This window comes from Spea bombifrons, chromosome 5 (genome assembly GCF_027358695.1).
Source record: "Spea bombifrons isolate aSpeBom1 chromosome 5, aSpeBom1.2.pri, whole genome shotgun sequence".
NCBI classification, from domain to species: Eukaryota; Metazoa; Chordata; class Amphibia; order Anura; family Pelobatidae; genus Spea; species Spea bombifrons.
In genome coordinates, this window is record NC_071091.1 from 40,848,068 (window position 1) to 40,863,837 (window position 15,770).

General features: G+C 44.6%; 1 protein-coding gene and 1 long non-coding RNA gene across 7 annotated transcripts in view; one reads left to right on the plus strand and one right to left on the minus strand.

Moving 5' to 3' along the window:
• The window catches only part of COBL (cordon-bleu WH2 repeat protein), a 318,027-nt gene that overhangs the window by 174,827 nt on the left and 127,430 nt on the right, over positions 1-15,770 (plus strand). For all 6 annotated transcript variants that reach the window (XM_053468136.1, XM_053468135.1, XM_053468132.1 and 3 more), the window contains one exon: positions 843-1,037. In XM_053468136.1, the coding sequence (XP_053324111.1) occupies positions 843-1,037 (195 nt within the window). The remainder of the gene's footprint in view (positions 1-842; positions 1,038-15,770) is intronic.
• The window catches only part of LOC128497908 (uncharacterized), a 107,749-nt gene that overhangs the window by 9,725 nt on the left and 82,254 nt on the right, over positions 1-15,770 (minus strand). The window lies entirely within an intron of this gene.

Consider the following 15,770-nt stretch of genomic DNA (forward strand, 5'->3'; position numbering starts at 1 on the left):
ACGTAACTCATAGAGTGGAAAAAAAAATATTTGATGTAGTGGGATTGTTGATTGGCTCCTGAGGTGAATGGCAGCTATGTTCCCTTTATGCAGCGGAAGTCTTGCACGTTTACTATACATATAAGACTTCAATTACAGAGAGATGCCTCACCTTTGCAGTCAAAAGCAAAGCTCCTTCTACAGTAAAGAGAGAATATGACAGAGAATATGTCAAGCATGATCAGCAGCTTCAAATAAAAAAAAAATTAATCCAGTCACTGCTAGCATGCAGGAATTTGTGACATCACTGGAGCCCCCCTCAAATAGAACAAATTGTAAAGCAAAAAACAAAAAAATATATACACAATAATTTCTTTAAATATTCTTGTGAGATGATTTGTTCTACAGTTTAATTTTCATTTTATTTTTGGAATATCTTCATATCAAAATTCTATTACTAAAACAAAATGCTAATGACCATACATCTCAAGGTATGGGGTCTTCTCAAGGTATGCTACCCGGAGCTCTCCCTCTTTTGAGGAAGTGTTCTGTGGGGCAAAGCCAAGCTGTGTATTGTGGCAAGGCTATCTCTACACAAGGGCAGGATAGCCCCAGAGAGCCTATAATTGGCTGATCGTAGGAATGGAAATAGGCATGAGGGGCATGCCCAGAGAAATAGAGAAGTGATCCAGATACTTCTCCTGTTAGTGAGTAATCTGGTGTTACAGGAATTTAAATAATTACATTTATTTACTGGCAAGTGTATATTTAAAGTTGTAAGACACAAGACCTTCTGATATCCTTGTTAGGGTTGTTTTCTTGTTTATTAGCAATGAAGTCTGATAATCTAATTTTAATTTTAGGAAGTTTCAACAACACCAAGTTCACCTTCTGTGAAGTCACCTCCTGTAGCACTGGGCACCTCACTTTCTCTTAGTAACATTTGTGGGATTGATGCTTTGCCAGAGGTAAAAAAGCGTCGGGCCCCTCCCCCTCCAAGAGTGGCTTCTCAAGAGACAATTATTGCAAAATCCCTTGAAGAGAAGGAAGAAGACCAGGTAAACATAATCCTGAACATTAAATAAGTAATTGCAGATTATGCATTTTGTATTAAAAAAAATCCTATTATTTTGTTGTATTTCATGATTTGTTAACCGTTCATGAGATTTTGTCCTAAAAGTGATGGGTTTGAAAGTAAGTTGAGTAGATTTTTTAAAAGAAATCCGGGGACATTATCTTTAATTGGCAAAGGGTAAAAAAAAATATTTTATAAGCATTTTTTTCCCAACTATATATCCAGTGTGTTTGGTATGTGTTTATGAAGTGATTGTATGACATATACTTTATTTCTCACATTTTGTCCATGAGATAAAAAATAACTTTGGGCAAATTAAGAGCATCACGGGCCTGGTACTGAGGATTAAAATAAACTCCTCGCCCTCGATGTGTACTGGATAAAGATGACATCAGTGCTCGGCAGATAATATAGGATAGAATCCTATGTAATGGGATTGGGAGTACATCAGTACACTAAAAAAAAAGTCATCATACAAGCAGGGGCGGGCTGGGCCGGGGGGCAGGGGGGCAATTGCCCCCCAGGCCGCCCTGAATCTACGTTAAACGGCCGCGCGGCCGCCCATTTGAGCGGCTGATCCGGCCACACCAGGGCCGCCTTTAACGACCGCAGCATCCGCGGTAGGCCGGTCGAACTGTCCGGCACACCGAAATGCCATTGCAGCCGATGTGGCTGTGACTCTTAAAGCGGCCAGCGTGTCTTACGGACGCTTTAAGAGTCACAGCCACATCGGCTGCAATGGTTAATCATTAAGCGGCCGTAAGACACGCTGGCCGCTTTAAAATCATCAAGCGGCCAGTGTGCCTGCACGGTGCCGCCCAGTGTCCTGTGTGACTCTGCCCCCTTGAGCAGCACGTCACATCGTCAATGTGATGGGCCGCTCAAGGGGGCGGAGTCACACGGAACAGCTCCTCGTGACAGCTAGAAGAGCACGTTGGAGCACAGCAGCAGTGAAGGATGCGGCAAAAAACGTAAGTATTAAAAAAATTAAAAAAATACACTTTTGCTGCTGCAGCTAATGAAAAAAGTAAGGATACTTAACCATATCATTTCTGCCAATTAAAAAAAAATAGTTGGGGTAATAGCCAATATTCAAAGGGGGGGGGCTGCATTGGGACAACAATTAAAATGCAAAATGGGGTGGCTAGGGGGTATACGTACACAAAAGGGTGGTTGGGGCACCACATAAATCAATACACAAAGGTGGGGGGTGGGGGGCTGGGTTCAAATTACATAGGTCAGTCATTAACAATGCAAAGGGGGGCATCAATACACAAGGGAGGGGGCTGGCTGGGGACATCACATAAATCAATACACAAGGGTGTTGGGGCATAATGTACAAAGGGGGCTGGCTGTGGGCACAAATCCACATGGGGCAATACACAAGGGGCATAATGTACAAAGGGGTCTGGCTGGGGGCACAAATCCACATGGGGCAATACAGAAGGGTGTGGGGGGAAATACATGAAAACCAAAGGGGGGGCTGGCTGGGCATCAATACACAAGGGGGAAAAACAAACAACACACTGGTTGTATTTTGGATGTGGGTGTCAGTGTCGCAGAGCCTGTCCTGGTGTGTGTGTGTTTGGATATCTGTGTGGCAGAGCCTGTCCTGGTGTCTGTGTGTTTGGCTGTCTGTGTGGCAGAGCCTGTCCTGGTGTGTGTGTGTGTGTGTGTGTGTTTGGGTGTCGGTGTGGCAGAGCCTGTCCTGGTGTGTGTTTGGATGTTGATGTGGCAGAGCCTGTCCTGGTGTGTGTGTGTTTGGGTGTCAGTGTGGCAGAGCCTGTCCTGGTGTGTGTGCCTGGGTGTCGGTGTGGCAGAGCCTGTCCTGGTGTGTGTGTCTGGGTGTCGGTGTTGCAGAGCTTGTACTGGTGTGTGTGTTTGGATATCAGTGTGGCAGAGCCTGTCCTGGTGTCTGTGTGTTTGGCTGTCTGTGTGGCAGAGCCTGTCCTGATGTGTGTGTGTTTGGGTGTCGGTGTGGCAGAGCCTGTCCTGGTGTGTGTTTGGATGTTGATGTGGCAGAGCCTGTCCTGGTGTCTGTGTGTTTGGCTGTCTGTATGGCAGGGCCTGTCCTGGTGTTTGTGCCTGGGTGTCGGTGTGGCAGAGCCTGCCCTGGTGTGTGTCTGGGTGTCGGTGTTGCAGAGCTTGTACTGGTGTGTGTGTTTGGGTGTCGGTGTTGCAGAGCTTCTACTGGTGTCAGGGCAGGCTGTTTGGGGACAAAATTGGCTCACCCTGGGCTGTTTGGGGATAAAGTTGGCTCACTCTGGACTGTAATTTGTTAATGTTATCTTGGTGCTGGTCGAGTTCTATGTGGGCAGTGTGGACACCAGGGCTGGCTTTGGGTGTGTGCATCCTGTGATCTATGCCTGTAATTTAAGGGTTTTTATCTATACCTTTAATGCTTAGTTGTTATGTGATTTCCAGTTGATCTTTACCTGCAAAGCTGGATTTGTGTGTTATTCTACTATGCTATGTTTGCATACATTGTTTATGTATACCTGCAAATACAGAGTTTGTATTTCTTATTCAGTTGATCTATACATGCACGTGCTGTTTACATGTGTTGTTTATTTGATCTATACCTGAACTACCGGGAGTAAGTAAAACAGAGGTGTGGCTTAGTGAACGAGGGACTCTGGGGATAATTACAGGCAGGGGCCCAAGGAAATGCCTAGGGTCCAATTCTTCCATATTTAAATTTTATTTTGTTACAAAGATTAGCTGTTTTTAAATGTATTAAACATATTTTTTTTTACTCCCAGTCCCATCACATTACATCAATATGCGTTAGAAAATCAGGAAAAGATGGGCATGTATAGTGGGCTGATTCGGTGGCGCAACGGGCCACTTGACTAGACTTGCCCCCCAGGCCTTAGGCTGCCAGCCCTCCCCTGCATACAAGTGACACGGTTAGCCACAATTTAGTGCTACTAACCCTTTTGAATAAAATATGCAGATTGAAATAAAGTAAACAACACAAAACCTTCACTTTTCCTTTCACTGATTTCTGGGCCTAGAAAGTTTTGTCCTCTGAAGTGACTACAAATTCAGGAGGGAGTTTTACCTCTGGATAAATAAAAATTACATAGTTCTATTTATTCCTACAGTAAGTAAAGTGCCAGGAAACAGATGACCAAATACACACACCAGGACAGGCTCTGCCACACCGACACCCAGACACACATACACCAGGATAGGCGCTGCCACACCGACACCCAAACACACACACATACACCAGGATATATTGGTACATAGTAACCAGGCAACAACACAAAATGTAACAAAATATATTTTATATTTAGCTTAAGTATGGCTTCATGCGAGATTCTGCCCCTGCCTTTTGGTTTAAACACTTTTCTCAATTCATTGGTACTTGGAAAAAAATATTTATCCAATTTGTGGTGAGACCAGAATGAAAATTTTTTTTTGCCAGTATGGGAGTGTATATATGTATTACTGTGACATCTTAAAGTCCCAGGGAGATGTCTCATTTAGATTTTGTGCACAGATGAGTTGCAAATTATGTATGGGTGCCTGTGGTGGAACATTTGAAGAGCAGGGTTGGCCAATGCTCCAACACCAGTTTTTGACACTGGATGTCAGCAGAATTGTATAGCTAAAGACGTGTACAACTGGGAGCTAGGCTTTTTTTCCCCATGATTTTATTTATTTATTTTGCCCTGCTCATCTTTTTTTGCTACAGTGAAAAGAGTGTTTTAAAATGTCCTTTCTCTGTTAAAACTTTCATGCAGCTTATTGGGAATATACACTTGTTTTTCTCTGTGGCTCCCCTTTGTGTGTAATCCTCTTTCTGTTCCCTTAATTATTATTCCTGGACATGCAAGTGATTGGGATTTTGCATTTTTGTCTTGGTAGTGATGTGGCTCTCTGTTGTGTAAATTTGTAGGGAACAAAAACCACCCAAAACAAAACACTTCTCTCAGGTTGCATGCTATTTGGGTTACGGCAGGCCCTGCAAAACTAAGAGCACTTTTTAACTCCTTAATGACGATTGATGTGCCTTGCACGTCATGGGATTAAATGAGCGTAGAAAGCAATCAATTATTGTTTTCTTCACTTAGCTAGTGTTGCTGCAATGCAAAGTGGCATCCAGCAGCACCAAAAAAATGTAGGGGCCCCGTATGATCACTCCTAGGAGTGGTCATATTCAACATAATGAAAGGCTATGTGCCTTTCAATTATGGTGGCTAGAAAAAGTACCTAAGCTCAGCAAGTGTTGCCGAAATGCCTCTATATAGATGGATTCAGCAAGACAAAAAAAAATGTCAGGGACCCAGGGGCAGGCTGGGCAGGGGGGCAACTGCCCCCCAGGCCGCCCGAAATCTAATCTAAACGGCCGCTGGGTGCTGATGCCGCCGGCCGGCGCTACTTTAATACTTTTTTTTTCTTTAAAAAAGCACCAAAACACATGCTGCCACCCCCCCCCCCCAGATATGCTGCCACTGTCCTCCTCCCCCCACCCGGAGATATGCTTCCATTGTCCTCCTCCCCCCACCCCGAGATATGCTGCCACTGTCCTCCTCCTCCTCCCCCCCGATTTATGCTGCCACTGTCGTCCTCCTCCTCCCCCCCCAGATATGCTGCCACTGTCCTCCTCCCCCACCCCGAGATATGCTGCCACTGTCCTCCTCCCCCCACCCCGAGATATGCTGCCACTGTCCTCCTCCTCCCCCTCCCCGAGATATGCTGACACTATGCCCCCCCCGACTTACCAGAGCAGACTCCCGGGTGTCTTGCGGGGCCGGCGGGGGACATCTACGCAATACGCGTATACAACTTCCGGTGCCGGCACCGGAAGTTGTATACGCGTATTGCGTAGATGTCCCCCGCCTACCCGCAAGACACCCGAGAGTCTTCTCCGGTAAGTCTTGGGGGCAGAGGTAAAACGTCCGCACGATGACCGTCCACACGATGCGCTTAGACAACCTCCCCTGCCGGCACCCCCCCCGTGGAAAGTGTCCCGGGCATGTCCCGGGCATCGGGCGCTAGACCCCGAATATAGGCCGCACACCCCCACTTTAAAGACTTAAAATGGGGGGGGAAAGTGCGGCCTATATTCGAGCCAATACGGTACATAGAAAACAGTCTGTTGCTACCAGGGGATGGAGGTCTAGACGAAACCCCCGAAAAGTGGAAGTAGAAGGTTAGTAAACCAATTTATTTTTGTACAAGCTATAATAATATTTTTTTTGTATTCGTTACAAACAAAAAAAATAGGTATGTGTGTGTGTATGTAAATGTGTCCTCAGTGTCCCTTCTGTCCCCAATCTGCCCCCCCATGTCATTGCTGTCCCCATTCAGCTCCCCAGTGTCGCCTCTGTCCCCAATCAGCCCCTCCCAGTGTCACCTCTGTCCCCTTTCGACCCCCCATGTCATTGCTGTCCCCATTCAGCTCCCCAGTGTCATCTCTGTTCCCAATCAGCCCCTCCCAGTGTCATCTCTGTCCCCAATCAGACCCTCCCAGTGTCGCCTCTGTCCCCCTTCAGCCCCCGTGTCATTGCTGTCCCCATTCAGCTCTTCAGTGTCAGCTCTGTCCCCAATCAGCCCACTTTAAGGTATGATCCTGGTAGGGTACTCATATTAGCCTTTACAATTTTCCTGCTGCTGTGTACTATACTTCCCAGAATCCTCAGCCAGGATCATGGGGGGCATTTAACTGGCTGAGCATCAGGGGGACATTAGGTTTTGCTTTTTTTTTACCATCCTTTGTTGCTATTAAACTTACTTATGTTGAACCACATTTGAATCATATTTGTATTTTTATAATGAATATGCGTTCAGGAAAAGATGGGCATGTATGGTGGGCTGATTCGTGGCACAACGGGCCACTTCATTTGACTTGCCCCCCAGGCCTTAGGCTGCCAGCCCTCCCCTGCAGGGACCCCTGACCCCAGGGATCGCTCTTAGGACATGCTGCCTCTAACAAGATGGTGGCACCCATTCAAGTCTCTCTGGAGAACCCAGCTCACTAATCACTATGTGAATTGTGAAATGAAATGAAAAAATATATATATATAAAAAAATTGAATGTGTGAAAAAAGTTAAGATATAAAAATGTGATAAAATTTAAAAATAAAATACCCAAATGTTATCACATGACATCATAAGGGGAGAAATCCAGTTTAACCCCTTCAGGACCAGGTTTTTTGTTACTAAGGTTGCACTAAAAGACCGTTTTTGTGTTTTTGCTATGTCTTTCTTCAACTGTAAATTCTCTCTTCTCAATTAGTGCACCCACACAAATCATATATGAATGACACCGATTGCTGTTTCTAAACAAGATGTGGTATCCTGGTAGTTGCGCCCCAATAGTAGCCAGAAAAAGAAAAACTGCTCAACAAAAGTATATATTTTTTGTAAGATGACATCCCAAAGTGTTTTACTTGGGGCATTTTAACACTTTTTATTTAACCATTTTAGTGCCAGTCTGTCCTAAACATTGCAGTAAAATTTTATTTTTTTCATTTTTAACAAACCCATTCAATCCGAACACAGTATTTCAGTATTTTCAAATAAATAAATGAGCAAGTCCTAAAATTGACGATGTATCTTCCCAAAAAATTCTTGCATTAAAACAGTTAAAATGCCAGCATTTGAAATACCCTGGGGTGTCTAGTTTTCAAATATGATTTTATGGGGCAAATTTATGGGCACAGGATCACTAGATGTAAAAAAAAAAATGCTCACCTCCCAAATGTGACCTTTAGCCCCCAAACAACCAGGCAAACCTATGCATGGCTAGTATTGCTATACTCAGGGAATGTTGCTGAACACATCTTGGCTTTCAGCTGTGGCATATACCAGGAGCTGTAGATTTATACCTAAAGAAGAATGTGTGTGAACCCCCCCCCCCCCACACACACACACAGAATACTACTGCAAACTTTGACAAAGGCTTGTGGTAAACTGTGTGTATGGAAAGATTTAAAATACCAGCATTTCAAATACCCTGGTATGTCTAGCTTTTAAAAATATATGGTTTGATGGAGAAAATGAATTGGCAGCTTCAGCAATGTCCCAAATAACACATGGGAGCAGGATGACCACCTGTTAAAATTCCAGTTTGAAGAATGCGCTGTTCTGAAATGTGGCATTTTAGCTCCCAAACAACCTGATAAACCCATGCATGGGTGGCATCACTGTACTCAGAAAATGTTACTGAACACATATTGAGGTGACATATGAAGTAAAGTGCGTGTGGGGAAAAAACTAACACAAACTTGTAGTATAATTAGTTCACGGAAAGTGTTAAAATAGTAGCATTTGAAATACCCTGTGTGTCACGGTGCCGTCCGGAGCGCATCGCCAGGGTGCTTGCGGTGTCGCGCTCCCATTTGGAGCCCCTCGCCCGAGTACCCACTGCATCGTGGTCCCGTCCGGAGCCTGTCGCCAGGATTCCTGTTGCCAACCATTGTATGTATTCTGACCTTGTTGACCTCTCTGCTCCTGACCCGGATTGCCTGACCATTCGCTGCCTGATACCCGGTACAGACCCTTGCTTGTATAGTGACCTCGTTGACGTCTCTGCTCCTGACCCGGATTGCCTAACCATTCTCTTTCTAAGCGGAAAGTACTATCTGTTGCTCTGTGCTGTCAACTCCGCTCCTTCCCAGGAGTCATCCATACCTGTTGGGCACACTAAAGCGACTGATACCTTATTCCCTGCATCCTGGTTTCCTCGCCTGTTCAAACGTATTATAACAACTGAGCCCTTATGGAAACCGCAGGGTTAGCTGAAGCTGTGACTGCTCTAGCCCAGCTGATGGCGACATTCACTCAGTCCTTACATGAAGTCCAAAGACTTTCATAACCTCGTGTCAGATCTTGTTTGACCTCAAACCGAGAACCTATACCACAGATTGTATCAAGATCCACACAGTCATCTCGCTATTGTCCGAGGAACCACAACTCTGGGCCCATCACCTGCTCCGTAGCAACAGCCCTGTACTAGAAACGTGGACTTCCTTCCGGCAGGCCATGGATGCCCTATACGATGAACCGTTCAGGACCACTTCCAATACAAGTGCATTAAGGGTCATTCGTCAAAGCAAAAGACCGGTGGAAGACTACATAGTGGAATTTCAGCGTGTCTCCGTAGAGACAACATGGAACTGCATGACCAGTTCCGGTTGGGTCTGTCGGATTCTATACGTGATGAACTTGCCCGCTCTGCTATCCCGTCCTCCTTGGAGGACTTCGCCAGGTTGTGCATACAGATCGACAGGAGGTTACAGGAGAGAACAGCCGAACGATTATCATCTTCTTCTCATGCTTGGTCCACCACCAGACCACAAACCAAAACCACTCCCAAAGAAACCACAGAGGAACCTATGCAGATAGGACTCATCCGAGGTCTTTTGTCGGGTGCCGAGAAGGAACAACGTCGGTCTCTTGATCTCTGTCTATATTGTGGCACTAAGGGCCACTATGCCAATGAGTGTCGAAACAGGAGACGACCATCCAGGGGTAAGCTACCCCCATTGTCTATTCCTGCCACCCATGGTGTTTCTCCACCTTCACCCCATCATGTGTCCCTCTCCATTTCATTGCAGCAGAAAGGGGGATTCCGTCGCTCTAGCAGTGATGATTGACTCTGGAGCCAGCAGTAACATGCTCAACATCAGCTTAATCCAGCAGTACGGCATACCCGTCCAGAAGAAGACGACACCTCTACTGCTGCAGTTAGTGGACGGACGCCCTCTATGGTCCAGTCCTATCACCACAGAGACATTACCTCTACGCATGCACATCAACCCTGATCACACGGAGGACATATCGTTCGACATGATTCCCTCTCCTGTGTTCCTTGTTATCTTGGGGCTTCCTTGGTTACGGACCCAAAGCCCTAACATTCATTGGAACTCCTGTTCTGTGACATTCCTCTCCAATAAATGCACTCATTCAAACAAGCCACCTCTGTCCATCAATGTAGCACACGACTATAGCTCCCTTCCAATCCCCACGATTCCGAGCCATTACAGCCTATTTGCCGTTGTGTTCGAGAAAAAAGCAGCCAATCGAATTCAGCCACATAGGGAATACGACTGTCCGACTGACTTGTTTCCAGGTTCCCCTATCCCATTCGGCCGCTTGCATCCTATGTCAGAACCTGAACTCGTCACTCTAAAGGACTAAAGGCTTCATCAGAACTTCCACCTCCCCTGCTGGAGCAAGGATATTCTTCATTCCCAAGAAGGACGGCGTGTTACGTCCTTGCGTTGACTACAGGGAGCTGAATAACCCTCGGTGCAAGTGATGTTGCAGAGTGCCACTGTGAGTGTTTCAAATTAGAATAAGTAGGGATGAGTCTGACAGAACCAGGTAGGGGCAAAATACGCACGGGTAAAACTGTAGAGACACAAGTGGAAAACATTAAATTCTTACTTAAGAATTTCTTTTCCTTGTCACTTCCCATAGCATAGGAGATTGCTCCGCCTATCCGAATAACCCTTTCCTTAGTGAATACAAAAGACCAAAATATGGAACAAAAAAAAGCTTTATTATGGAGGGCAAAAAGTAGCATAGGAGATATACAAAAGACACTAGAGAGAGAGAGCGAAACAACGGACTTGTCTTTTCTACTGAACTTGGCATCATCCAGACCAGCAGGCTGCAGACGATAGTATTTGACAAAGGTATGAACACTTTTCCAAACAGCTTTGCAAATTTACTCGATTGTAGCTCCAGCAGCTTTAGCCCAAGATGTGGTGACCGCCCGAGTGGAATGAGCCTTGAGACCAGAGCGAGGTTCTTTACCAGCAGCCTTGTAGGCTTCAGCAATAGCAGAGATCAACCATTTAGCTATAGAGAACCTTGTTACGCTAAGACCTTTTCAAGCTCCAGAAATAGAAACAAAGACATTGGAAGATCTTCTCCATGGATCAGTCTTCTGTAGATATAAGTCCAAGCATTTGCGTACATCCAAGCAATGGAGCAGGTATTCCTTGTCTTTACTAGGTTGAGTTTAAAAAAAAAAAAAAAGGCGGGACAAGATCCTGCTTTAAATAAAAGGTGAGAGAAAGAAACTCCGGACGGGCACGCAAAACTACCCTACACGGAAAACATTGAGGATAAAGACTCAAAATAGAGAGAGAGACTGTGTGACGGGAACAACCTGTACCCCGACTGGGACTAGCAGGAATAGCATCGAAGACAGCAGGAAACATAGCAGGAACCTCAGCGACACTGTAGTATACAGAAGCAAAGCAATACAGTGCTTTACCGCCCTGACAAGGGCAGCACAGAGGCTTACCCCAATAACAAGACAGGACTCGTATTGACGTAAAACAGGAACTAACTTTGTCGAGGAAACAATCACCACCAGCCTCCAAGAGCCTTTCAATAGGCTGGCAGTGAGTTACGACCAGTATACATCACACCATCTGTAAAACGCAATATGCAGATGATATGCAAATTAGCTATAACAGAAAACCACACCAACTTACACAATCCTGCCATCAGAACCAATACTATTAATCAGACAGACTGGAGGAAAGGGGAACTGGGATCTAGAGGGCTCTGTCTCTCTCACTGTTGCCACCCTGTACCCCTATTCAGGTACAGGGTGACTTAAACATAAATCCAAGCAAGGGAACCAAATATTGCTCTGCAAGTAGTGGAAGTATGTAATGCAATCCAGGGGTCCACCGTCTATAATGGGAAATACAGCCTCCAGGCCCCCCCCCAAGTTCCAAGTCAGACTGGATCTCAGCTGTTCTTCTAGCCCAGTGGTTCTCAACCTTCCTAATGCCGCGACACTTTAATACAGTTCCTCATGTTGTGGTGACCCCCCAGCCATAAAATTATGTAATTATATATTGTGAAATGTGTTTTCTGATGGTCTTAGGCGACCCCTGTGAATGGGTCACGACCCACAGGTTGAGAACCGCTGTTCTAGCCAAAGTCAAAGCCACCAATAGGATAGTTTTCCAGGTGAGAAATTTGACCGGGATGTCTTCGAGGGACTCGAAAGGAGATGAAGCCAGGCTAGATGGAACTAAATTCAGGTTCCAGGAGGGCACTAGAGGCCTCCTGAATGGACAAAGTCTAGAGATGGCTTTCATAAAACTGCTTGTTTGATAGAGAGCTAAGAGCTGTCACATGAACCTTCAGGGTTGCTGGAGACAGACCTTTACGAAAACCTGCTTGTAGGAAATCTAAAATGTTTGGGTTTTGGTTTGAGTGGAGCACATGTCCTGCTTGCTCTCAAACTTCTTTGCGCACTCTACGGACAGACTGATTAACTCTCAAGGAGAAGGGGGTGGTTCTGGGGTTTATTCTTTCCTGCCCTATGCTACCGGGAGTAACGGGAAAGTGTGATAACATTTGAAGAGGAACACAAGTCATGAGCACAAAAAAAAGTGGATGGTTAAGAGACATTATTTGGCATAACTTTAAAGATATAGGAATCATGTACAATTAAGGCTCTGTATGTAAGGATCAGGGGTTTTATTCTGTGGGTATAGGAATTCAGTGGAGGGATTACCTCAATTTGGCAGCAGATAAAGAGCAAAGGGATGAACAGATTAGTCTGGCAGCGATATTATGGGTGGATTGGAGTGAATGAAAGATTCGAGAGTTCAGTAGGGAGTGGGAATAACAGACAGGATTTTATAAGGGAATTAACGTATTTGCTCGATTATAAGACAAGGTTTTTTTATGAGCAAAAGTCGAGGTCGTCTTATAATCAGACCTCAAATAGGTCTGACTATGAGACTAAGATCCAGATCCCCCGCAGCGCTGCAGAGGACCTGGATCCTCCTGTCGTATGCCCCCCATTTTACCCCCCCCCCCAATTTACCGGTGCGTCTGACTTCCTGGTGTGTAGTCGGGGCAGCGGTTAGACGTCTACACGATTCGTGTAGGCAACTTTCGCTGCAGCCGGAAGGAGGTGCGGGGAATTCTCTCTGATAGCCGGAGGGTGTATGCGCGATGGACGTAGACAACCCTCGCTGCTAACCGCACATCCTTCCGGCTGTAGCGGAAGTTGCCTGCGCGAATGGTATAGACGTCTACCCGCTGCCCTGACTACACACTAGGGACACGGAGAAGCACCGGTAAGTTTTTTGGGGGGAATGTTAAATGGGGGTTATAAGGCATTTCTGTAGGCAGAGTGCTCTATTATATGCCTTTTTAACCTCCTTAATGCCACTCTGCCTCCAGAAATGCCTTTTAACCCTATATGCCACTGTGCCCCATAATATGGCTTTTAACCCCCTAAATGCCAGAGTGGCATATAGGGGTATAAGGCATTTCTGGAGGCAGAGTGGCACATAGGGGGCTCAAAGTGATCAAAAGGCATATCATGGGGCGCCATGGCATATAGAGGGTTAAAAGGTATATCATGGGGCACAGTGGCATTTAGAGGGTTAAAATGCATATCATGGGGCACAGTGGCATATAGGGGATATAAGGCATTTCAGGGGCACAGTGGCAAGCCTGGGGGCAGATGTGCATAACTGGGGGGCAGGTTGGAAAATAAAAAGAAATAAAAACAAAAAATATATTTTTCTCAATCATAGCTTTTATAAAAAAAAAATAGTTTACATAGTTTACATGAATTAACATTTACTAGTAAAACTTTTTTCCTATAGAGTCGTCTTATATTCAGGCTTTTTCCTTTTTCCTAAATTAATATTCAGATTTTGGGAGTCGTAGAGGAGGGTGGCGTGATTTGTTGAGTGTGGGTGAAAGTAAGAATCTACTTGAGTCTAATGGAGAAGATTAGAGGCCTCAGTAGAGAAAAATAAAAGTTCCAGACGAAGAAACGCACAATTAGAAATGTAGGATGGGAGCCAAGAGAAAGCTAAGTAACAGGCCCATAATGAATGAACACTCATTGGCAATTGTGGTAAGCTCATATTTTACATAAGAGCATGTTTTAAGGAGTATTGAAACATACCTGTGAAAGATGGGAGACTGGTGGGTTAGTTAAGAGAAGGTTAAGCAGAGAAGATAATAAATGGAATATGGTCAGTTGGGCAGGTAGTGAGGTGAAAAGACAAGAGTATATCAGAAATGTTTTTAGAGCTGACAAGAACAGTAGCAGGATGCCAGACGCTAGGTAAATGTACTGATACTGGAACTTTCAAATTACCACTGAAGCTACTGATAAGGTTATTTGTGATGTAATTGATTGTGCTATTAGTGATGCAATTGCTCCACTGTTAGCCTGGCTCTGGGCAAAGCAAAAATCAAGAAAACAATTGCTGTGCTTTCAATAATAAACTCAGAGGAACTGAATGCACACTATATAACACAAATCAGTAGGAGTGGACATCTGCATAGTATGCCATAGGGTGAGCCTGACCAAAAAAAATTGTAGATAAATATTAACCACAAAGAAAAGATACTTTAGTAATTGTACAGCCAGTGAAAACTGGCTTAAGTATCTTTCAAAGAAGGATAATGAATTAAGAAGCAGAGTAAGTTTTGGTGGAATAAACATTTTTATAAACAATTGGTAGCCTAAAACAGAATCCTTTTAGGAAACTTGGGATAGATACAGTTGTGTTAAAAAGTTTGCATACCCTTGGAGAATTGGTAATATATGTACCATCTTTAAAGAAAACATGAGTAAGCAGGCAAAACAGATTTCTTTTATTTCCTATGGGATTCATATTCAGAATAGCACAATCATAAAACAAAACATAACAACAAAGAAAATAGTTCTTAATACTGTGTATTGCCCATTTAGCATCAATGACAGTGTGAAGTCTTTGGTAATAGCTGTCTATGAGGGTCCAAATTCTTGCAGGTGGTATAGCTGCCCATTCACCAGGGCAAAATGCCTCCAGTTCATGCAAAGTCTTTGGTCTTCTTGCATGAAACATTTGAGATCTCCCCAGAGTGGCTACATAATATTAAGGTCAGGAGGCTGTGATGGCCGCTCCAGGATCTTCACGGTTTTCTGCTGTAACCACTGGAGGGTCAATTTGGCCTTGTGCTTAGGGTCATTGTCATGGTTGAAAGCCCAAGGGTTTCCCAATGTGCAGCTTTCGTGCCTGATTGTCTGCCAGTATTTTCTGATAACTTGCTGCCATCAATTTTTACAAGATTTCTCTGTATCTTTAGAGCTCACACTCTCCCAAAACATCAGTGAGCCACCACCATGCTTCACAGTAGGGATGGTGTTCTTTTTCACTATAGGCCTTTGTTGACCCCTCTCCAAACATAGCACTTATGGTTGTGACCATAACGCTCTATGTTGGTCTTGTCACTCCAAATTCTGTGTACCAGAAGCTGTGAGGCATGTCAAGGTATTGTCGGGAATATTGTAACTTTTTTGTGGCATTGGCACAGTAAAAGCTTCTTTCTGGCAACTCGACCATGCAGCTCATTTTTGTTCAAGTATCATCATATTTTTATCCTTAAAACAACCACAATGTCTTTTTCCATAGCAGTCTGTATTTCTCCTGTGGTTTCCTGTGGGTTTTTCTTTGTATCCCAAACAATTCTTCTGGCATTTGTGGCTGAAATCTTTCTTGGTCTACCTGACCTTAGCTTGGTATCAAGAGATCCCAGAATTTTCCACTTCTTAATATGTGATTGGACAGTAGTGAGTGTTTTTTATAACCGTTTCCATCGTTATACATTTCCATTCCCTTGTAATGCAGGTCTTTTGCCTCCAATGACTCAGTATCTAGCCTGCTCAGTGCATCCACGTGAGAGCTAACAACCCCATTAATTATTTATA